The following is a 26,759-nucleotide window of genomic DNA, read 5'->3' on the forward strand; positions in this document are numbered from 1 at the left end:
TTCAAAAAGGTAATATAAAGGTATAAGTCAAAAAAACTTCCTATTCCAACTCAAGTAATAGTAGTTTTAATTCTCCTTCACAAATTATTACATAAAAATTATTAACATAATATTATATCGGAAAATTTACTTTACTCAACTCAAATAATATATAAAAAAGATTTTGTACTAAATTAAAAAAAGGAACATAGTACTACTAATCTTTTCATTGACAGTCTTTCTATTCTATAAACGAAAGGAAAAATATTGTTTGTAAATTTCAGCCTTTTAGATACAAAAATTATTAAAAAGTTCGCAGCGTTTAGGAAATACCTCGAAAATTAAGTAAGAATATTGAAATTTGTATAAATACCTTATGTATTCAATTTTCAAAGTGTTCCTTAAACAATTTTTTAAATAACTTTTTCATACTTTATCCAGAAGGTCTAAAAAAACAACATTATTCCTTTCACTTACACCGCTTTGAATAGAAATTAATCATAAGATTTTCTCTTCCCTAATATATATCGCCGCTTCTCTCGTAAATCCAAAAACGGTGCGCGTTTTTCTTTTCTGCACTACTTATTATGAAAAAATTATGCTGGAAATCATATCGGAGTCTGAAATAATACACGACGTAATCGACCGACGATCAGGCCGGATGACACAACAATATGCTAAGCGAGGTTCGACTGTATTATCTGAAAAGTATTACAGTGTTGCGATTACGCGATGATTTAGCACTTCCGCGACATCGTATACAGCATAATTGGGCAAGTGGGTCATGCGATCGACGATGTATGTACCGCCAGGCGGAGAAAAACGATCGATATTCGGTATTTAATTTGGCTACCCGTGTGTACAATTCCCCCGAGAGGTACCCGGTGGTGCAACCCGCTTTGTATCTCCCTCCGCGAAAACTTATCCGCCCTAACGCGGACGTGTAAGAACCGGAACGATGGGAAACGAAGCCGGGATCGGGTAACGCGCTCCACAACAAGTTTCCTATTATCCCAAGTTCTCTATGGGACAGGAAGACGTGAATACAAACAATGTTTAAGAAAACGTACATAAGATCTTATGGACTTCCTACAAAATAAACCCTTATCTAATTAAATAAGAGGAACCTTATTCGGTTAAAGCGGATCTTGGTGCTTAAATATTTCTGTGTGAATTTATATATATATATATATATATATATATCTGCAAGTTGCGCGCCGAATCTTTTTTTGAAACACATCCACGAACAAAACGAGAGTAATATTATTACTTATTAAATCGATAAGCAATTTAATTTTTTATGCTAATAAGCATCTTTATATTATAAGAATATTAATAATAAGATGTTAAAGAGAATCTAAATCTACTAATTTATAATTTTATAATTTATTTATAATTTTATTGCGAAAAATAATTTTATTGCCTCAGTCAGAGTTTAAATCTTCCAACTTTTCAGGACGAGTGCCATACCAATTCAACAACCGAGGCAAACCATTACCTAAGCTTTCAGCCATTAGAAATTGACCAATCAGAATCGATTATTCTTTTCACATTCAACTTTAATTGGTCGATTTTTGATTAAGGCTTAAGACTTAAACTTAGGTAATGGCTTATTGTAGAAAGCTTATTAGCCTTATCATGCGGATAATAATAAAACGTCCTCCAGATCGTTCAAGAAGAAACGTGGCCTCGACACATCACTCTAAAAATATCGCTCTCTTTCTGAAACTACTAACTTTTTAAACGCATCCATAATCCTTACTGTTCCTTTATTCTCAACATGCCAATGCTAATTTGCCAAAGACTATACACCCGCTTTTTAACAGTGGTTCTCATTTAGTGCCAGTTTATTAAATTGTTCCATCGAGGACAACCGCGCAATGCTCATCGATCTCCCGCCGTAATTAATAGCACTCGACGATACGGTAATTACCGTAACTTGAGAACGTTATGAACACCGATCAACGATAATACTGATAATAGCGGAAATTAATGGTTGGCGATATACCGACGTGAAAATCAGATGTACAACGAGATACGGCGTAATAAATCGTAACGTAGGTACGCGCTGGACCGCGACGAATGACGCCGAAATAATTCCGAGTAATTGAAAAATAGAATTGGAAGTAATTACATCCGTTAAGTCACATTGCATGTTCACGTCTAATTCTATAATTATAAGTCACCGTCTTGAATGCGATGTACGGTGATGAAACCTGAACTGCTGAAAAATTTGCGGTTCCGATTTTTACTTCGCGTTATTAAAACCGAGAACGAATAAATAATAAGCCGATTAATTTAACCGCAGTACGCATTGAGTTTATTCTCGACTGGTCCCATCGTCGTTCAGCCGCGAGAAAACGCATTTGATGCTTTTATCAAAGCATTAAAACGAGATATCGCATTTATAGGAAATTCAAAAGCGAATGAGACGATAATCATTGGAAATGAAATTACTGCTAATTTGTACGATCAATTGTAACCCTTGTAATAAATGTAATGTGATCATAAATATCAGCATGGTGTTACCCAATGATAAAATAGTTATGGAATTATTAAGCGCGTGCGCGCGCGCGCGCGCGACGAGCATTGATTTAATGTTCATTGCCGTAAAGCCATTAAAAATGGCATGACGATAAATTTCATTATTAATTGGAAAATTAATTATTGTCAATTATTAGTGTTCACAATTATTATTAGTATTCGCAATTAATAATACGTATTAACAATAATTATTATCAATCGCAAAATACAGTGGCGTACTTCTCTCCACTGTCATAATCGCAATCGATCTCACCTTTTAGACTTAATTTCGCCAACTATATGGGAATTCAGTTTCTCGTGTTGCCGAAAGCGGAAGCGTGTATCTGCCGACAACTTGTTGTACGGTAAATAATATTGAGCGAGAGTGATATAGATTTATCAATCATCCGGCGACAGTTGTAGCCCCTATGTATTCATGAGCTGGCATAATCTCGCAGAATGGAACGCATACGCATGCCGTTGTAACCGTATGTGTGTGTATGTGTGTGCGTACGTGTGTACATATATGCACGCAAGTATGTACGTGAATGCATAGTCGCACTCAACAGGTATCGATCTCCAACGGAAGCAAAGGTGCGCAAAACGCGGCTACGTAACACTACAAGCGAACACTGAACGAACGAGTGCATGCGTGCGTGCTCCAGCATTGATTCAACATTGATTCAACGAATGCACACTTTTTCGTCGAAACGACCTTGCACGAGAACGCACTGTGTAATTCGCCCGTCGCACGTGCAATCTCGTGGAGACATTAATCGATTAAAGCTTCTTTTTACAGGAAATAGACAAAATAATGTATAAACGCTTTAGAAAATATTATCCAAATACCTGCTCAATTAATAAAAATTTGGCCAATTATTTGTCTTTAATACAAATTCTATTCTTGTTGAAATAGTCATTTGCACACAAAAGAATATCATTTTATTGCTAAGAAAAGTATTTAATTATTCAATATATTGTACTTTCTTTCTTTTAAGTAACAGTTATCTTTAACAAAGAATACTTTCTTGATAAAGTATTCTTTAAAATGTACTTACTACATAAATTTTAGAAAAACTTATTATTTATTCAAAATAAGAATTTATTTTCTCTCTCTCTTTTGAAGAATATATTATAAAATTCATCGACTTTATATAATAAGCAAAACGAATTTGTTTTAATTAAATAATATTGATTGAAGTAGTCAAATTTATTAAAATTTAGAATATATTTTGAATAAATTTTATGCTTGTGTGACAACTTATGATAGATTTGCGGAAATATGAACTTTTGAAATACAAGTAAAATAAGTAATTACAATATTATTTGCATATAGTATGTATTTTTCTGTGTTTGAATAGTACAGCAACTGCAACAGTGCCATATTACATCATTCTTCTAGCAGAATATCTTCTAATTACTTAAAAGATATTGGAGAAGGAAATCCGTTTCTCACTCTGCTCTTCAAAACTACAAATGGTATTAAAAATTAAAATCAGATGATTATATTGACTAAGAAAGATATTGAAGAAGGATATTGAATTTTTGAGAACAAAGAGCAACTTTAAGAAATAGAATAAAAAGAAAATTTCTTCTTGCAATATCATTTATATAAATAATTGAAAGATATTCTATTAAAAGAACAGTACAACATTGTTAATTTCCATTAGTAACTTTCAAGCATTGAGTTCCAGCAAAGATAGAATATGTATTAAAAACAAATAATGGACCAATTTTTTATTAATAAATCAATTTATATTTATTAGATATCCATATTGATATATTACTACCAAAATTAATATTGTTCTAATATTAATACATATATTTTAAAATATTTCCAAGCATCGCACGACAAGAGAAAGAAACGTTAACTACAATAAAAAAAACAAACAATTGAAAAATTGTTAACAAAATTAAAAGATCATAAATTGAAGATTTAAAAAAGGCATTTTGCATTCGTACAAAAGAACTTTTCGATTCGACTCGTTCCCCGGGTATTTAATACCTGCCTGAGCCTCACGAATTCACCGACGTATACCGTTAAAACGCCGTAACCATCGTATGAATATTTTATGAGCTCGCTGCCTTAACACCTCCTCCACGGCGAGAGGCGAGCCACGGTACGCGACAGAGAGAAAAGACCACGCATCAAGCTATTGTCGTAAAAGGATGTGCGAGCGAAGTGTAGCTAGTCGATGCAGGTGGATGTTTAACGATCTGCGGTCCTCTGATGCCGGTTATAGCCGTCACGAACTGGTGCGCTTTATGATCCTACGGACTATCAAAGACAGACTCGGAAATCATCCCGTCTCGCATTCTTCGAACTGCACTTTATAAACTTCGCATGCGAGACGCATGTTTTTCAATTTTTCGTCCGGCATGTGACGGAACTCCGCAAAATTAGCGTCGCCATCTGAAGACACCTATCTTCTAATCTTTGTCTGCGATTATGATTAAAATATGGAATGTAAAATTTCATAAATCATTCATAATTATTGCGTATAAGTTTCACATCGTAGAAAAAGAATATAATTGCTTTAATAAGAATTTTGATTGAAAATGTAAAATTTTTTTATTGAATTTATTATAATTATAATTGAGATAGTCAGAATTCTGATTTGATATGATCAGAATTTTTTTATTCATCCAACTAAACATTTTTCTCAGTGTAGACTAAAAAGAAAGTGTTTGATATGTGTGACTATAATTGTATGATAAAATAATTATATTTATAATTCTATCAAAAAATATATTAGTTGGAATAAAAAGGAAATAATCAAAGAAAAGACCAACACGATCGAGGTAAATCTTGATAGCTTAATAATATTCATATCTAGATTTACAAACACGTCTTTCAATTATTTGTATAAATTATACTGTTTACTGTCGGACTTGAAACGCAATTCATAAACTGTGTGTAAAGTTGAAACAATAATATTACGATTAAGTTGATCGTCGATTTGATAATGATAGCACTGGCATTTTCAAACACTGTAAAGAACTTATTGCAAGAAAAAAATATTACATTATAACGATAACGCTTTAACAGTACATCAAAATGTTAGTAGCATCATTATCGAGTCGGTGATCAAATTTAATTGTGATATTATCAGTTTCTTTGGTCCTTTTCTTACTTATTTAATTTATTTAATTTATTATATAACGGTTTAGATAAACTCACTATTAATATAATTAAATATTATAATCATAATTATAGTTAAATTACGGTAATTGCATTTTTCTCTTTCAGTCTACCGCGCACCGGTTTTTTATCATTTAGTTACAGTCCAATATAAAATACATATATTCAAACGCAATAATCTTTTTTTAGATGCGATATGTAATACATGTAGATGACTTTTTTCCTGCATTCGCGGTAAACATCGATGCATTTTTATTTATAGCACACGCGATATTTTCCACGCGATCTTCCGGTCGTATTTATATCCGCGGTTAGTGGTCAGGACGCTAATTAATGACGGAATTGTGATATTAAGCGCTCGCCGATCGGCGAAGGCAACGAAGGGAACAGAGGGGATTGTCGGGATGTGGCGGACGTTATTACGGGATACGGGTTGTGCAAGACGAGCGCCAACAGTGCCTGGGGAACTGTGTTGCTCAACATTTTCACCGTATTTCTCACGCTAATGATTATGTGCCGACGATTTTTCGAAGAGAGTATATCACAGGTTTCTGGAACTAGCTCTAATAGCCAACCAACCACCTCAAACTGATAGTAACCATACTCTGGCATTAATGTAGTAAATTATGTGAAAGAAATAATCATGTTGACTAGACACATTTTCGATAAATAAAACAGTAATTGATGGGCTCCCAGGATTTTAACAGGTGTGTTGTACACAAACGCCATCATATGTATCCGTGTTATCGTCGCTAATAAGTCGTTATCTTCGAAATTATATATATTATTCTAGACGCGAGCGAACGAAACTAGGGAATTGCTGGCGTTCAGCGCGTTAAATATAACTTCCGCGATGAAATGACGCACCGTGTTCTCGCAGTTCGTTAGGAGACCGGCGACGCCAATCTCTAATATCCACACAGAATGAACAAAAATTTAATTTGTCTGCTTATTCGAGTATCACTAGAATACTGCAAAATCTGGATAACTCAGACATTTTTTACATATAGATCTCTTAAAATGACGATATCAATTGAAGAGTAGCATATATTTAAAAAACATACATCTACACTGAAAAAAAATTTACTGATCAATATATCTCTCAATACATATTTCTTTGAATAGTGCACGAAAAATGTTTGGTTGAATTAACTGAAATTTTGGTGGAAAATACAAATGCTCTAGAATTCTGGTTAAGTCTATTAGACTTCTTAAATCTATTAAATCTATTATAATTCTAGTTATAAAATCACCAATATTCAGAATATCCTTAATTAAATCTGCTAGAATTCTAATTTTACCAGAAATCTAATAGACTTAACCAGAATTCTGCATCGTTCATTTTCCTCCAATGTACTAAGTATGTACTAAGTATGTTATACCGATATTTTCAAGAGCGCGCAGCATTGTTGCATTCTGTCTTTGTTTTATATTTAATAAAACGGTAAAGATAGAATGACAATAGTGATAATAGCGCGCTTCCCAAACGCAGCCTCTTATTATTTAATTACAGTAAATAAATATTTACCCAATATAAAAAGAATAGATACTTAAATCAAATTAATTGTTCTAATATCAAATATGTTTAAAATTATTAAATATTTACTTAGAACTTCAAACAAATATTTATTAAAATTTAGTTTTTTTTTTTTTCAATGTATTCACACATGTATATGTCACTTTAATTGAGATGTCTAGATTCTGCAATCTGTATTCTAAGGACACTAGTTGTAATATATCTCACTAGTGGTTTAGTAATATCACAATATCTCTCATATATAAACGGCAATGTCGTCAGTCTTCTGGCCGGATTGTGCATCGGCACACGGTTACGTAATCGAGTTATAAGTACACCCAGTTTTCCGGATTGATTGCCAAGGACATCTGATAAAGTACCGTTCGAAGCATGCTTTGAATCCAGACTAAGTGATGAATTCCCATCATCTCGTTCAAGACCGTTCCAAACCGGCTCGTTGAAATCTAAAGAAATGAGCTGCTCGAGTTTCCGTTCGAGGTCTAAAAAAATCGGAAGATGAATCGTTTAAGATAAGAACGGGGAAAGGTAGAAACGGACTCGCGGTATCCAGTTCCCGCTCGAAAATTTTCCGCTTGAGTAGATGACACGCGCACACGCACACGCACACGTATCGCACACGAATACATATATATATATATATATATATATATATATACATACCTAACGAGGAAGACGCTGCTGCGACACACACCCGCATCGAAAGCGGAATAAATATACGATGCGCCGCGCATTTAAGGCTTAATAACAAACCGTAGGATGCAGTTTATCGGCACACTTACGTCAATACATTCTATAGTATATTGACTGAACCGTAAAAACCCGCGATGCGGTGGCGCGTCTCTCTTGCCGCGCGCAATTTTATGCCATTATGCCTCGAACGCGCGTAATCACTCCGACACACGCTTACGTCTTGCAAGCTGATGGGAAATTTGAATAAAAGTATCGGCCCTTATGCGGAGCAACGTTCACAGGGGTGAACAGAGAACCACCACGGACGGCGTGGCGTGGCGTGCTTTAATTTGCAGAAATTGAACGATCTCCCGCGGAAGAGCGTTTATTAGTGTAATACCGTTAAAGCGAGTCCACGTGTAATATTAAATAGCCTTCACATGGTTAGATTGCGATCGCTTGCCGCAGCGCGACACGCCGACCGGGCCCCTAAGATTATCTAAAAACACGCAAGCAAAGCGTCAAATAAAATATTACACGCGAACGTATGAAACCCGAGAACTCCATAAATATGGGAACTTCCTCGACTACCGTAATATAAATAAATAAATCAATCGTATATTTTAAATAATTTAAATAATAATCGCAGTTGACAATCGATTTCAGAAAAAGTATACTTTCATCACGTAGAAACTATTATACGTTAGCTTTTCTCAGAATTAAAAAAAGGAGTGTTAATGGCAATCTAATTAAATATAATTAATCAATTTAATTTAATTTAATTTATTAAATTAAATTTCATAAAAATTTCATGAAAAATGAAAAACGTATTGTCTAAAGTCCGGTTTTTCTTTATCAATTAATTCATTAGACTTAATCTCACTTAATTTAATGATAATGTAAAAAATTGTATTTTTCTAGCCATAATTAATCACTAAACTGATAACTTTAGTGATAACTTTTATTTAAAAATTACTTATTACAAAACCATCAGTTTAATGATTATAGCAAAAAAAAATATAATTTTTACATTATTGTCACGTTAAATCTAATCACAAGTTAATCAGAAAATAAAAAACTGGATCTAATTAGTATAATACGTTATTGACTCGTCATCACTTCCTCATATATATGAAATAAAAATAATCGGATCAAGACAATCTGTCGAAGTTATATCCTTTAAGATGAGAAAATCCGATTAAATATTATCAATTTGCGAGTAGCGTCCGCTTTGAGATAATCAAATTATATCGCAATATTCCCTGATCGCATGTACATTTAATATCGTCTCTAATCAACAATCTACTTAAATAAATAATACTTGTGGTCTCGACAGACTGACCCATATTCCGTAACACTTTCTTATCTCTTCGCCTCGTTTTAAAAGGCTTCGCGAGATTAAAATTATAGATTGTAGTGACCTGTACATCGCATCAAGTGTTAAATATAGACGTATCTGTCTGACGATTTTAATAATCATCGTCAACATTCGAGATTTAATTTACTCTATCGTAAAATTTTTAATATTCCAATTTTGATACAGAAAATATATTCGATTGAAATTAATGTGTCAAGATCATAATGTATATTATGCTGATGATAGTTGTTTTGAAGTTCATTGAATAATAATTGAATTAATAATTCTTCTTATCATATTAAATCAATAAGAAGAATTATTAATTCAATTCTATATCAAACACTACATTACTATGATTAATAATATTTATAATTATACATATAAATTAAAATTTATATAGATGAGATTTATAATGGAGACTAATGACATTCACAGCGATAATTCAACTTCGCAAGAACGTGACACGTCTCTTTCATCTACTTGTCCCTTTAACAGCCATCTCGAACGCGAAACGTCATCCATAAACTCATTTCATCTTGAATTCTGTCGCAAACTACATCGAAATCTAATTTTGAAGCAGCGATTTTGACAACCTGCGCGCGAGTGGTATCATTTCCCGTCGCAGATCCGGTCCGACAAAGAATACACGTGCGGCTCCCGCCGTATATTTTCTGCCGCATTTTCCCCCCGTTGGCCAATCAACGTTTTTCTACCCGGAAATTCGAATCGCGTCGCTGTGAGAGCTATACAAAATATTGATTTAAAACACATACGTGAAATACTGTCTCATCTCGCAGTCGCGGCTCGTTTCGCTGTCGCTCGCCGCGTAATTTTCATGGCAAAGCGCAGCGGAAAAAGAAAACAACGATTCACGACGTTAAGACCAGTTTAAATCAAACGATATATAACAAGCTACGCGAGATCGAAGATACCGCTTTCAAGACGTCTAATCACGAAACTGTGCAGTAGATTCTTCCCTCGCGTGGGGCCGACCGTCTAACGATATTTCAAAGTCGCCACGGTTGATGGATGATATCAGCTTGTCACGTAATGAATTAAAGCCACTCGTGAAACGGCCGGGCAGCAGCAAAAGTAAAAAGTGGAAGGTGAAGATCGCACAAGAAGGAAAATGCGAATCCTATCGAAATTTCTTACTCTCGTCCGGTCTTCTATCACTCAAGCGGGCACGCTTGATGATTACGGCGTAAGATGAGAGACGCGCCGTAATAAAAAGATACGACACACTCTATCTCTATTACAAATAAAATCTGTTGGACACTTTCCATCCTCCCGGGCACGAGCATTCCAATTCACGTTAGCTGGTCTGCGCGCGTCTTAGCTTTACAAGAGTGAGAGAAGTCTGGGGCGATTGAATATTAAGCGAGCGTAGTCTCTAGGCTGTTCCTCGGCGAAGTTAACCCAAGGGACTTCCTCCGAACTAGAAAACGAGGCTGAGGAAGAGGTAACGGAGAGAGGTTGTCGGTTAGCGGAGGATAAGCCGGAGCAGCACGGTGGAAGAGGCAACGGAAACGCTCGAGAGAAGTTCGAGATCGCGGCCGAGGCGATTGCAACGAGGGAGATGAGGAAAGGGGATCGAGATAGTTGGATGGGACGCCGACGGCGATTTCAATAATTAATGTCACGGGAATTGCACCGCGATGGTGGTGACGGTGGTGGCGGAGTTACTGCCGCAAGCCTGAAATTCCCCGTGTCGCGGTGGCCGTCGCGAAATGACGCGACGCGACGCGACGCGTCTCTCTCTCTCTCTCGTCCGTTGGATAATTATTACGATTATCCGGCGGACGAGTCTATAAAGAGCAAACCCGGCTAGCAACGTTCTCGAAACAAAATAAACGACAGTGGCAACGAAAGTGCAATTGCACGTAACTCTTTACCGCCTAAACTAATCGATAAATAAGCACTTCATCCTTATTTTAATATTACTCGGAAAAAAACGTTTTGTTGGCGTATTTAAAAATATAACTACAGATCCAAAATAATTTTGTTGGACCATCAAAATATGCAGGACACTAGCTATACATGTAAAAACTTTGTGCAGCATTGTTCATTCATCATCCTTCAGTTTCCTATATTGAAAATCCCATTTGGTTAATCTCTTGTGTTGTTAGAAACAAGTAAAATGTTTCAATAATCACATTTTTTTGTTTCGACTAAATCAAGGATTTATTTGTCAAACAAGAGATTAGTTGATTCAATCAACCAAATAGGATTCTCAGGGTACACAATTATTTTGATGGTTCAACAAAATTATTTCAGATTTGTATTTATTTAGGTATTTCACCAAAATTCGTATGTAAACTGAGATGATAATGTAAGTTATTCGGGAGAAAACTTATAAAAATACTGAACATATCGTTTGGAACTGCTTCAAGTATTAAAAAATTGTCGCAGAGTACTATAACAAACTTATCGCATGTGTTATTGTAAAAAATTAGTAATAGCTCTCTTTGTGCAAGTATAAAGCAATAAATAGACTGTAAATGTCGAAATAGCATTCTTATCTTATCACTTGACAGTTAAATGATATATCCTTACCTTAGATAATCTATAAATCCGCGTGATAGAATGCAATTCAAAATAGAATTATTTATAATTATGATATATAAATAAGTATATTTTATTTTTATGTAGGTGTTTTCGATTTTTTAAATGTTTCTCATATATCATAGAGTACATACATAGAGAAAAATTTCGTAAAAATGAACTAGAAATGTCAATCAGAATTCTGGTTATCTCAACTAGAATTTAATAGATTCAACCAGAAAATTCTGCTTTGTTGTTTTCAACTAGAATTCCAATTAATGCTACCAGACTCTTTCTTCAGTATAACATTATAAATAGAATCGCAATTTAATAGATTATCTAAAATAGACCTTACATTATCCATACCATCATCACTCGAGTGATAATTTCATATCGCAATTGAATAATAGCCTCACATTCCACCACATAACCATACATTCTAGCGAGAAGCGATGATAAATTCGAGACGTACGCCAACGAGAATGGACGGAAATAGCAGAAAATTTTATACATACATTTTCCTATATCCGCGTGTCTCTCAATATATCTATCCAAAACATTTTCACCAATCCCTTGACCAATCCTTGTCCACGAAAGCGCTCTTTTCTGCAGTAGGGAGGGAGAGAATAACTGAAGCTCGAAAATAGACGGACACTGTACTTTGTTCAATGACGCCCGATGAAATTCAGAAAAGCCGGATTTCGCGCGTACAATTCGGTTTCACCGGTTACCGCCGTGTCGTCCTCGTCGCTTCGCGAGGCGAGCGAGACGGCGGCGGTTCAACCGGGAGATGCCAGCGCAAGCTGGTTGGTCTCCATGGAAACCAACCAACCTCCTCATCTCGTCGCCCTTGCTCATCCTACTCGACGTATCGCGGACGGCGGAAGCGAGAGGATGAGGCAGAGAACGAGCCAGGAGAACAGAGGGTGATGGCGGCGTAGTTAGACTAGGAAGCGAGAAAGAAGAGTCGCGAAGAGGAAGACGAAATAGCGAAGAGCGAAAAAGAGCGAAAAAGAGTCTCGCGAATGACGAAAGAGATGCGCGAATACTAAAAGAGAAATTTTGCTGAAGAATCTAAAAATATGACTAGATACAGATTTGAAAATAATTTTGTTGGGGCATTAAAATAATTTTGCAGAAATCTTACGCATGATGAGGAATGTTGCAAAATGTTTTGATATTCTAACAACCAATTTTGTCCTACCTAATGTTTTAATGCAGCATGTTTTGGTGCAGCAAAGTTATCTTTTAGATCTGTATCCAGTTTAGATTTTTAAATCTTTCAGCAAAATTGCTCTTTTAGTAAAGGGACAGGGAGAGTTGCGAAAAAAGAAGAGACGAAAGTATATGACAGAAAGGGAAAGAATAATGTTGAGAGGAAAGGAAAGGCGACAGAAACAAGTGAGGGAAGATGATCTTTGTGAAGGAAACATACATGAAAAGGTACGTATATAGCTTATGAAGATCGAGGATGTGGTCTGTTACGTCACCTCGTGCATGCATAAGTTTCTGGGAACCGGAAACCGAAGCTTCTCACTAGGTCGCTCACGAGCGGTACCGAACCAACCGACATTGATCGACGTCCGTTCCTGAATTCCACGACGACTCTGCGAAGCACGTAGTAATTCATCGTAATCCCGTTTCACGCGTATATCTCGAGAAAACGCGATTCATTCGCCAGACGTTTGCCGAAATGCCGTTTTATAGGACATATTTATGATTCGCGCGTATCGATATCGCTTCCGACGTATTTCCACTTTGTATCGTTCCAAATTTCCCAAAAAATTCAAAAATGAAAACGTTTTTATATTATCCTGCCCAACATAAGAATCTAGGAAACCATCATAAAAATCTAAAATAAAAGAAAAACCCCTTAATCCTCCATACTGTTAAATTCATTATGCCAATAATTAGACTCAACTAAAGTGATTTTTAATCATTTCTACATTGGAAAAAGATTCAGGTTGCATTAATTGAAGTTATAGTTGGAAATGAACAAATCTTCTCGTCGAATCTATTATAATCCTAATTGGGATAACCAGAATTTTGATTGACATAATCAGAATCTCCATTTATTTTTAACTAGAAATTTTTCTCAGTAGTCATCACTGCTCAGTATGTCGTTAATTTAAAATAATGAAGTTAAACAATTTAATTCAAAGAATTAAAAACGTATCAAGTGTGATTCTAATGGTATTTGGTTTATACGTTAAAATGAACGTTGTATTTCTTATCTAAGCAATCCAGAAATGGATTAATTTACATTTTGATACATAAAAAATAACATGTTATTTAACTCAGGAATTAGATTATCAATGCACTTTTAATAAATCTAATTCTAATAATCAGACAATTTTAAATTTATGTGTAAGTTCGAAAATCATGAGTTCTTAAAAGAGAAAAAAAATTTGGCATGACTTGATAATAAGTATTTTATTTTGTACTTTTAATTCCACCTTATACCATAATAATAATAAACTTGCAATAAACTAATAATAAATAATATATAATACTTTTGTTTTACAATATAAAATAAAATACTTATTACAATCAGTATTTTTCTATTCAAAAAATCTAGACACGCAAATATGTTCAATTTTAACTTTTCTGGGTTTAAGACAAACTGTGCATTCAATTCGTAAATATTTCAGATCCTCAAACTTTATTAGCTACACTTAGTGCTCGACATAGGAAATCACGAGAACTCCCTATTGAAAAGAAAAACTCCACGCGTGACGATTACCGCCGATTGTCGAGTTGTTTGATCGTTGGGGTGAATAAGGGATGAACGATTCGGCACAATCGTTCATCCCTCATTCACCCTTGCGGCGTCTACCCTAGGTTCGCCAAAGGTCGTCGGTCACGCGATCGCACCTTCGCTCATTAACACGACATGACGACCGACGCCACCCTCGGCGTACAAGAGGTGGATATGGGTTTAACTCGTATGGGCACGCGTGCGCAGGTAGACGAGAGCATTGTGGGCGTGGGTATCGCACGCGTGTTGGGATTCCAGTGTTTAATATGTTTCCCTCCTCTCTTAATCAGCTCAACACGACCTCGACTCGACTCCTTTGCTTCTCGTGCGCTAATCAAGAAGCGATACGCTTCGCATAATTAAGTTCTCCACCTGACGGCGTCCTTATTTATTAAAGGAACATCAGGATTTTTTTCTACAAAGTAGAAAGTGCTTGAATAGAAACTGCAGCCCTTTGGGAATTTCTCATCGTGAGTTTCCGCGGTGAACTAGTTTCGAGATGTAAACGGAACTAGTTGATAATAAAACGACTGGGAGAAACTCTGGTTGAAGTAAAAATAAACTCTGAAACGAACTCTAAATTTAGACTACTCTAGATAATAAATGAAGCGGTCGAAAGGATTCTCTCTAGTTAGACTAAAATTAAATTTAAATCAACGTCTAAATTATAATAGATAAAATAACGAGAGAACGCTGTGGGCAAAAATGCGTGCGCAGATTGATCAAAGAACCTGTCGATTGAAAATTAAAGTCTATTTTGCACATAATAAAATCGTAAGCGGTTTTCGATATAATGTTGCGCAATCTGCGTTACGCTAATAGTATTCATCGGGTGAATTCGCAGATCACGATATTACAACGGTTTAGTATTACGTGCAGCCGATGATGTCACACGTGCGCGCCTGCGTGGCTCAATAATGTCGCGCGGTCCTCATTAATTTGCTCAATGGAGCGTCGACGTACAAACTCGGTCGAAACTCATTGCGTTAACAAGTTCAAATACGAGGATTCAACCGAAATTCAGGCGAACTTTGTAGACGAGAAATTGACAATTTTTACTGTCAAGGAATATCACGGAATTTCCTGATTATCGACTAATTATTTATATTATATAAAATCATTTTTTTATTTTTTATTTAAACAAATTTTTTTAATTATTATTATAAAATACTTTTCAAACCATTCATTTATTAAATTATCAAAACATTCTTTTCTGTCTATTACAGTTTCAACGATATTAGTTTCGAAAAAAAAAAAACCGATTTTCTTCAAAGAGAGATTGTATCTTCTAAAAATTGAGTCCTTGTAAAAAAAAAAAGTGTTTCTTATTTTTGCCTGAAAAACAACATCAATTCATTCAAAACTGAACATCAAAAGCAGAAAGGATACTTCTATGGGTTTCCTTGTGAGAATTTGTAATTGAAAATGACTAACTAGAAAATTCTGATTATATCAAGAATTCAGATTTATCTCAACTAGAATTATAGTAGATTCAACTAGAAAATTCTAATTTGTCTATTTTCAACCAGAATTCTAATCAATGCAATGCAACGCGACTCTTTTTCCGGTATTCCCCGTTTCTGCGAAACTTGTACAAAGCTATGTTCTATATCGAAATTCTCCCTTTCTCGTTATATTTCAATAATGATGACACAACGAGAAGTGGGTGTAATAATACAGATATACTTCCAATTTCTGCCACGTAAATCTCGCACTGAATCGAATTTTCAAAATGTATGATATTTTTCGATTTCTTCCGAAGAGAAATTCGCTCGAATGAATTCTTCAGCGAAAGATCTTGTTGCATTTCGCGGAAGATATACCGAATCTCGTTAACGGGAAACTGTCGACCTTCATGATTCCAGAAAGAAATAAATTGATAAGTCGTAACCGCGTCGCGTCGTGCCGGTATATATGATGCTGTTCCGTGAAATTCCGATGAAGAAAGAAAGAACGTGGGCGTTCAGATAATCCTGTCTCTTTTCAGAAAATCTGTGTCTCTCGACAATTTCCAGCTCTCACCGACTAAATCATTTACGAAGAACTGAGAGATTCACTTAATGCAATTGCGTAAAACACTGCAACTGCGTATATGCATAATCTGCAATAATTATAACATTATATGTGTAAAAAATTCAATTCTCCAAGCTTTTACAAGTAGCTTACTATTCATATTATTCAAAAGCGATGATTTTTATCAACTGATTCTGTAAAATTTGCGCAGTCATTAATCTCTTTACTATAACAATTGTACAATACAACTGCGCTAATACATGTCTAGTTAATACCCGATATATTTTTATAAATATGAAAATATTTTATTGTTATTGCTATAATTTTGACTACATTAGAATCAATATTTAAAAATATTATTTATACATTGCCTATAATTTAAATATGTTCCTATTTATAAATAAAAATACAGAATTTAATAAAAAAAAATATTCATATCGATGTATCCTTTTTTTTTCCAGAAATCAACTTGCCACTTCTTCTTTGAATAGCTTCAATGAGTTACGCGATTTTCGCACAATGCAATCATGTAAAGGGCGCGAAATAAGCTTATCGGGGAGGACTAGTTCAAATTTACACAACGAGAAGCAAATTCGTCCCACCCGACTCCGGATCGTTGACGAGGGGCGGTTGTAACTCCAATAATAGTCGTTGTAAAGTGGCCACTGGCATTCGAGCACTGGACAGGAAACGATGAAAGGGGAGGGGGAGAAATGGTTAATTCATGAAACAGTAACCCTTTCTACCTTCCACGTTCGTTTAGAAATGCCGGAATATCGACGAATGCGCAGGTCTTTCTCGTGATCTACGTGCTCGTTCAACGAAGTGAACGTGAATCTTTTTGAAAATTTCGTTTCCCTCGAAAATTATCCGATCAACGCGAAAATCGATATCGTGCGCAAATTAATTTCGCCGATCAAGCTTGTTTTACTATTTATTATTTATTGTAATGAATGCAGCACTCGATGCCTGTAATTAATTCCTGCATAAATAGGCTGCTCGTTTAACGAAACAATATGTTAGGAAATTATGACGTTAACATTAATATTGATGCGGATATTAACAGAGAGTGTTAATTTACTTTTAATAGTACCTCTTGGATTTCTGTAACGAGAAGAAGGTTGAATTTAACGTATATAAATGCACTCTGAAAAGCTTCCGGTGCGCTGCGGTGCCCCGCGAGGAGATGTCAAATATTTAAATGCCTCCAATGCGAATATTACGCTTTTAAGCCGCCATGGTTGCACTTTTATCGTACACAACAAACGCAAAATATTTCTGTAAAATTCTGTTGTTCGTGATTCCAGTTTATGCGAAAAATTATTTCTTGATCGTTTATGCAAAAAATTATTTCTTATAATACATAATGACTGAATGGATACTAATATTTAAGTATCAATGTTCACTAAATATTAATTTTTATTTTAATTAAATATTAAAAATTACGCTCTAAATTCTTTCATCTAATTCCATTTGTACTCTCTAAATTTTTTTTATTTAGAGTGAAATCTCACTCTAAGAGTTAAAATACCGCCAATATTGAAAGAGTGAAAAATTTGCACTCTTGAATGAGAATGATAGATTTTCACTTTTTTTTTGGAATAAGATTCACTCCAACTTCGGAATCCAAAGAAAAGAAATCTTACTTCTTTTTTGAATGAATCTCACTTCAAAAGTGTAAAAATTTACTCCAAAAGAGTAAAAATCTGCCACTCTTATTCAAGAATGTAAATTTTTTACTCTTTTTCAATAATGGCAATATTTTAACTCTTTTTGAATAAGATTTTACTCCAAGAAATTGAGAGAATAATAAAATTATTCTAAAATATACCTATAATCTATTTAAATAAAAAATGTAAAATTCATGTTCATTTTTCAATATAGATTAATGTCGGTTTAATTTATTCTTCCTCTTTGTCTGGTTCCAAGAAATAGAAAAAGATAAAGAATAAATTGAACCAAGATTAATCTACGTTGATAGAAATAGGCTCCAATAATAAAAACGTTACAAGAAATTGATAACGAGATTAAACTGGAAAACAACTCGTGTTGTGCGAAACGGCCTGCGTAACCACAATAAATAATGAGTCGCACGAGGATCACACGAGCGAATAAATAACGCGTATTTCGCGCGCTTAAACGGCTAAATGAACGAATGCCAGAGGTCGAATGGCTGATTCATGAAATGTGCCCGCGAAATCGACGATCAGAGGATTTTGCGTGGAATCCACAGGTTTTATGTTCGGCGTGCGCTTCGTCGCAACGAAAATGTTCCTCCTTTTTCTCTTGTTTTTTCTTTTTTTTTTTTTTAATGAAAACATGTTAAACGGGCACATATATATATAAAATTGTCGCATTGACCCGTGAATATTCCATATCGATACTGCACGCGCGAATTACAGACGCACCGATTAATATCCATTCGACTACGCGCATGACTTTAAAATATCGTTTCGAGCAATATACGCAGCGTCGCGTTTTAATCGTCGGTGAATGTAGCGGACAGTTTCCGGAAATTATGTCCGTCGGTGATCCTATATTCTGTACTCTGACACAACGTGTGTTTTATCGCGAAAAATTGCGGTAAACGCCAGTACACTGGCTCGAAAGTTGACAGCGACGCGTTCAGCGCTGACGTTAATAAAACTTCAACTTCGTGAAAATGCAGCAGCGTGACATGACGAGTATCATGTCGCGTGTCCAATTTTTTTTTTAAAAACATGATATAATAATCATTAAATATTCCCATACATAACAAGTGATTTCATATAAAAGTAAACAAGCGCGAGAAACCGCGCGTATCAAATGCGGAAATGCAAATGTCGTTATACGCTTGAGTAATGCGCAAAAGAGATTATTTACTTTTTTTCGGTGTAATCTCGAAGGAATTACAATCGAGAAAAACTTGTCGGCGACGTGCGTGCATACGTAACGCTCATTATAGTCAACGACATTTGCAGAAGTTTGTATACTGAGAGAAAAGTGTTTGGTATTTATGATTTTAATTATATGGTAAAATAATTATAGTTGGAAACTCCAATTTTGTAGTTATTACTGCTGTAATGTTAGTAATAACAATAATATATTTATAGTTCTACAAAAAGTATGAAAATGATTATAAATTATAGTTAAATTATAAGTGCAAAAATTTTTGTTCGCTCAGTGTACACTGATAAAAGTTTTTGGTATATTTGTGACTACAATTACATGGAACTATACTTTATTTTGATACTATTACTGTAGTATATTACTATAATATTAGTAATAATAATTAGATATATTTAATTTTATTAAAAAATATATATAGTTGACATCGAAAATGATTATAAATATAATTATTATCATAAAAGTTGCAATTATCACAATTTAACTATATTTTGATGGAACTATAAATATAATTATTATTACTAACATTTTAACAATAACAATCATAATTTTGGGATACCATGTAATTAATCGTAAATACCAAAAACATTTCTCTCAGTATAGAAGCTGTAAAAGCTAAAGAAATCTTTAAGTATACTCACGAGATTTTGCAGGCTCTGGTGGGGCGACTTCCATCAACTGCAAAAGAAAAATTCAAGACTCAGTGTTTACTCAGAACAATCAGCTTTTATGATCATATTGTATTCTGCCGGAAGGGATCAAGCCAATCACGCTTGGACCATCCCTTTTTGTAAAATTTAATTTACTATTAGAACATTAAACGAGACGTCTCGTGCACATATCTACCGAGAATTATATTCGCTTCTACAAAATGGCATACGGCAAATAACTCGGGCATAGTTTACACATAGTTTGTCAAATAACGTCGGGGTAAGGATTTAACGTTGCAAAAGGGAACGAAGGAGGAAAGTTCGTGAAAACAACAGCGGGGAAATTAAACGGATCTGGGAAAATTTGTAAAGGGAACCGCGAGAGTGTACTTTGTCTCCTCGCTTCTCGTTTCCGCATCGAGTAATTTACAACGCGTCCCCGCGCGTCTCCCTTGATACCCGAGGACCCTTGTCCCGGTATAATAGAAATTTATCGCGCGGTTTGGCCGGCCCTTTACATGCATTCTTGTAATCGCGAATGAAATAACATCTCAGTCTCGGCGGTGCTCCCGCGAAACTTGACGCGGAATAATCAACTTGTAACCGCGCCAGCCAAGTGTCCGTAAATAAATACAGTAAAAAAAAAACAGATTAACGACTACGCTATTATACAACAAATTACCGAAACTATTACTCTAATTAAGCAGCAATTGTCACTAAATTTAAATTAGCCCGTAAGTAAATATTTCATCAAATAACAGTAAAATTAATCCTATCACTACATTTAAAAAAATACTAAATTATAATAAATATTTGTTTAAATAGTTCTAAGTAAATATTTACTAAATGTAAACATATATTTAGTTTGAAAATTATTAATTTGTAAAAACTTTTTACAGGAACCATTTAATTTGATTCGACTATCATTTTTTTTTATTGATTAAATATTTGTGTACAGTATATGTTAACTATTCAAAGAAATATGTATTAAGATTTAGTAATTTTTTTCTTCAGTGTTACGCGATGCGTGACGTGGTATTAGAGAGATCGAGCATAAATTTCCATATTTCTCACACACAACGCGGACACCACAAAGCGCACGCACCTGCTTGAATTACCTGCTAAACGATAATTATACAGTCTACAAAAAGCCGGTATTATACCGCGTAACGATTCCTTTCATCTGCGAGAGCGCGAAGTCGACCACACCGGTCGGATTCCACCGGGCGCCGTGCAATTTTGCGAACGCACTCACGCTATTTCATTCCCGGTAAGTCCGCGAGTAATTCTTGCGACGTTTGAGCGGAGAAAACGCCGGCAGCGATTTTGCATTCGGCCGTTATTACAATTTACTCGCGCGCGCAAAAAGGAATCCCCAGCCGGGAATGTATATGTATGTGTCATATATATATATATATACATATACAGCGGTCCGAATTAATCCACTTTTACGAGGCCGATTTCGCCCAGTCTCCTATCCCTCCTCTTTTATCGCGCACTTTTTTCTCCAACTCTTCGCCAAACCTTCCGCAGTTTCGTCGGCGGGACGCGAGGAAGAGAGGAAACAAATTTATAATACGCAATGCAGTCTCCTGCAGCGTGTCGGTCTACAAATATCATGCAAAGTCCTACCAGACGTTATAAATCGGTTGCGGCGGTTTTGATAAACGATGTGTAAAAGCGGTGAAAGTTTCGTAAAAACTTTGAGAAATCCGATCGACTGATAAATAACGTGTATAAATTAGAGAATCCTAATTCATCTATTAATAATTTTAACACAATCATTAAATCTTTCGACAGTAAATTATGGGTTCTTTAATTCTTTTCTCTTTTCTCCGCTTTTTTTTTGTTTTCTTTTCTTTTCATTTATATCTTGAACTATGTTGCTCAATATTCAATTACAATTATAATTCTTGGTATTCCGTTTTTCGAAAATTTATTTATTATACAACATTTATATTAAAGTTTATATTAAAGTTTATATAAATCTTTATCACTTGCTTTTTTAATTATTTCATGGTCCTTAATTATGCACAGAAAAAAATGTTTGGTTGAATTAGAATTCTGATGGAAAATGAACAATCCAAAATTTTTGTTAAATCTACTAGATTTCTGATTAAATCTATTAAATGTTGGTTATTTCAACTAGAATTTTAATAGATATAATCAGAAATCTTGTAAATATAATTAGAATTCTGGATCGTTCATTTTCCACCAGAATTCTAGTTAATTCAACCAAACATTCTTTTCTGTGTGTGTGTGTGTGTGTGTGATTTTTACTCTTGTTTTAAATGTACTAAAAATTTTATAACATCGAATAAAATTTAATCTGATCTAATAATTTAATGCTGTATGCTGCATACATTTTCTGTATTTTACAATAAAATAAATAAATAAAAACTATTTTACTGACAAAATTTCAACACTTTTTCCCTAAAAATAAATTCGACTGTGTCTCATAAATCTTTTAAATGATAGCAGACAAAATGTAAATTACATTTTAATATCGGGAAGATAAAGGATCCACTCTTTATTTATCAACGTTATCGCGATAAGATTTTTATCAAGCTGCAAAAACGTGGCTGAAAAGAGTGGACGGTCATATTAGTTTCGTCTACAGTTTTATTTACAAAGTAACACCATTTTTCGCGGAGCGCGCGGTCAAGCGACGGAGTTTTTACGTCGGATGAGTGTCACCGCAAAAGAGACGCCGCTTCAAGAAGAACGTATCCCGAATTAAACTGGCGCTCTTACGAGCCTTCTCTCTCTTTCATCCGGCGTCAGTCGACCCTGCTGTGTGTTCCAACAACCCCGTTTCTCCTCTCGTCGCCGTCGGCGCATTATGGTCGCGCTGTAGCTTTTGAGAGCAGCAAACGTTTGATACATTGCCAAGTAGCACGGGACCTAGCTCGAATTAATGCGATCCGAGACATTTCCCACCCGGTCGACATTATTGCTCCAGAATTATTCGCCCGCAGGTATCAAATATTCCATCCGTCTAAACGATGCCTCAACAACGATAATCGCGAATTCCGATCAATTAAACGCTCGATTAGATGATCAGCTAAACATCTTCGTTAATGTTAATGTTAATAATTTCAATTGAAAAATAGCTCGACCGTGTCTTTAGAAATTTAAGTCATATATTCTAAGTGCGAAAACATATCAACAAGTAATTAATTCGAGAATAATTATCACGGGTAATTTTTACATCTCAACAACAAGAAAATAAAGCATATAATAGTTATATGCATATAGTAGTTTTCTTTACTGATCAGAAATTTATATCTATTTTTTGTACTTCTTATTTAAAAAAAAAAGTATCGAATATATCTATACATAATAATCTCAAATATTAATTAACTATAGAATAATTAATAATATACATCTCATATAATTAAAATGATAACTTTTAATTGAAGTATAAAAACACCCTAAATATAATTAATAATGTGACTTTTTAATTTCATAAAAACTCTCCAAGCACAGTTGGAAAAATTATGTTAAGTTTAACATATTTCACATGTCCTAAACAGTCCACTCTTTTAATGTTAATTTAACACAAGATGAATATATCAGAAAGTAACATAAATATTAATGAAAAAATATACACAACACTACTGACACAATTTGTAAGCAATTATATTTCTTCATCAAAATTAACATTTATAACGTATTAAATTAACATGTTTCAACATATAATATAACATATATTATAAATTTAACATTTATAATGTTTAATTGAACACATACATTTTATTCATTTATCTTATAAAATTTATGTTTTACAAAAAGATAATTTTTATGTTGTTTGTTCACTTTCTCGTAAATCATGTTATTTTAATACAAAGAAACGTTGAATATCAATTTAATATAAAATATTCAAATAACACTATAACATTATATTAAATTGACACTATGTTAAAAATTCAACACGAAATTTGAACAAAAATTGAAATGGATAATTTCTAATACAAATATAAAATGTTTTTTTATGGTAAGTGATTGTTTATATAAAAAAAATTAGGTGACTATTTTGAAATTAAACGTAACACGAAAATCTCTTTAGAAATAATCATTCGCAAAGCCAATAATATATGTGCGTGTCGTATGCACCGCGTACGATTATTGCGAATCTTATAATTTAGCACGAGATTAGCGTTCGAGTCACCGTGACTCGTAAAATGCTAATTCTCTCAAATAAGACATTACGCGATGCTTCTCTTCCTCACCTTGTCTCATCCACGAAACCCGCTGTCTTTACATATCCACGCGCAGAATTACACGCATACGTACGCACACCGACACGCAGAGCGACGCTTGACATCGTGCCAAGTGGCACGAACGATTCAAAATGTTGGCGAGATCGATATCACGCTTGTGAGTTATCACGCTCGCGAGAGAGACAAGCGCGAAATCAATCTCGGTATTTTGCACTCGTCTCTTTCGCTTTTCCCAAAAATATGCGCGCTTTCGACAACGAAGTTCACGTTCACGCTATTCTGATTGAACGTAGTATACAGTAATATACAGGGTGTCGCGAATTTAAATGTCAAAAGTATCCGAAAGTATAGAGAATCGACATATTAAGAAAAAAGTGTAAATAAATAAGCGTAAATGAATAAGTATGAATAAACAAGTACAAAAATAAAAATTGCGTTTTATCTTTTTTTACGATTTTCTCCAAAACGAAACAAAAATGATATATCTAAAGGTTTTTGATTTTCTTAGTTTATTGATTTATACGCTCTCAAAGTTTTAATATTTAAATCCAGGACACAGTGTATGTATCATATAGTTCTCTGCTTTATCTGAATTCTAATATCATGATTGATAAGCACCAACTCTTTCTATATCGCGCAAAAAGCGAACGTTTTATTACGATAAAAAATTTCTATCTTTTGAGAATATTTTTTTTTCATTTTGTTACCCTCCTTTTTATTATATTATTCAAATAAAAATCGAGAGCAACGAGGTAATTGTAATAGAAAAAAAATATTTCGCACAAAGAAATTTTTCGTAAGAAATTTTCTTCTTTATGAAATAGTTCGCAGCTAGTAACAGGATTCTGGAATCCCCTTTAGAGCAAAATTACGAATGTCAAAATACTTTTTTTCAAGCAGAGTAGTGATTACTCTCGAGTCCCCGTTTGCCATTTTGATCGGCGAGATATACGAGCTAGTTACGATAAGTGGGTGGATCGATCGATTCTTACCTTCGCCAGAAGAGGGTTGAAGGTGAACTTGGATTCCTGCTCCTTTCGCGGTGTCTGCGCAATCGCCGTCAGTGGTGTAAGTGGCACGGTCATCTCCTGAAATGACAAAAAAAAGAATGATCAGAAAAAATGATAAAGAATGAGTTAACAAATCAGCGCATTAATCTTAGAATGTATACGGACATCTTCAAAATGTTACATTTACTCTTTTTGACATCATTTGATCCTTTCCGATCATTTTCTTTCTTGATTTCTTTTTTACTCAATTTATACCGTTTATACTTATCTCTCAATAATATTTGATCTAATTAGAAATTAATAAAAATTATATCCTCTAGCTATTTATTTTTTTGTACAAACATTCATAAGCTTTAAGTAAAGTAGGTAGCCGCATATAATTATCTTAAGAACCTTGTTCTGAAAAAGTAATTCTGGAAATTAAAAAATATTGCAGAAGTCTTAAAATTCATTATTTTTATATTTTTCTACCTCATAAATGCAAAATAATGTAAATTTAACTCTATAAGCAAAACATTAAAAAATATGACAAAAATAAAATTATTTAGTTTCTGAACATCACCCACCTATACCTACTAAAAAGATAAGAAAGCCATGCAATCTATAATTAAACTGCTCAAATATGTGATAAAATTACGTTGCCATATATGAGATACTAATCAATGTATAAATATTGAGGAAAGATCTTTATGTAACTGATGCGAGACACACACACACACACGCACACACGCACACATGCACGCACGCACGCACGCACGAGAAGAGATGATGAATTCATTTCTTCGCGTACCACTTAAGGCATGAAAAAAAAAGTGGTCGCAATTCGACAACACGTTTGCGTAATTGCGAGCGGCATAACTGGGACACGATTACGTCAATGTCCACGAGCAGAACCTTGCCGAACGAATTCCACACGCGAGTGTGAACAACCACACGCAAATGACCCTTGAAACACGCACACACGTCCAGGAGTAGGTGGTGACTCTTAAGCGACGTCTACAATGAGATTTTAAGGCGTGAAACTTAAGCTTTAATAAGCCTCAAGTAAAAAATTGACTAATTACGATAAAATGTGAGGAGAATACGATTGGTCAATTTATTATGGTTTAAGGCTTAGGTTTAAGTTTTATACCTTAAAATCTCATTGTAAACGCCGCTTTACGCCCGATTTCACCAATGTAAGATTAACTTTAATCTTGGTTCAACTTATCCTTTTGTAATCTAGGAATTACAAAAAGATAAATAATAAGTTAAACTGAGATTAAAGTTAATCTCTTACATTAATGAAACTGAACCTTAAAAATCTAAAGTTAAACCACTGCAAGTGGTAAATTTCACTCTCCATTTAATTTCGATTGGTCTTTTTTAAGTAGAATTTTAGTTACTCGATTATTACAAAATATGCTTAATAATAAAATAAACGCATAAAAATAAATGACGTTTTAAATTAAAAAATAAACTTCTACGT

The 26,759-nt window shown here is 34.3% G+C and overlaps 1 protein-coding gene and 1 long non-coding RNA gene across 6 annotated transcripts in view; one reads left to right on the top strand and one right to left on the bottom strand.

Moving 5' to 3' along the window:
- LOC105154761 (uncharacterized) overlaps nt 1–16,936 on the top strand; it is a 42,074-nt gene extending 25,138 nt beyond the window's left edge. Inside the window, exon 2 of the long non-coding RNA XR_847240.2 lies at nt 1–16,936. This exon is cut by the window's left edge and continues 14,466 nt beyond it. This is a non-coding gene — a long non-coding RNA (uncharacterized LOC105154761).
- lilli (AF4/FMR2 family member lilliputian) overlaps nt 1–26,759 on the bottom strand; it is a 301,708-nt gene that overhangs the window by 65,083 nt on the left and 209,866 nt on the right. For all 5 annotated transcript variants that reach the window (XM_087402821.1, XM_087402806.1, XM_087402815.1 and 2 more), the window contains 2 exons: nt 25,274–25,369; nt 20,050–20,086 (listed from right to left, as the gene is read on the bottom strand). In XM_087402821.1, coding sequence (XP_087258947.1) covers nt 20,050–20,086; nt 25,274–25,369 — 133 coding nt within the window. The remainder of the gene's footprint in view (nt 1–20,049; nt 20,087–25,273; nt 25,370–26,759) is intronic.

Source organism: Acromyrmex echinatior, chromosome 1, assembly GCF_024713525.1.
Source record: "Acromyrmex echinatior isolate Ae372 chromosome 1, ASM2471352v2, whole genome shotgun sequence".
NCBI lineage: Eukaryota > Metazoa > Arthropoda > Insecta > Hymenoptera > Formicidae > Acromyrmex > Acromyrmex echinatior.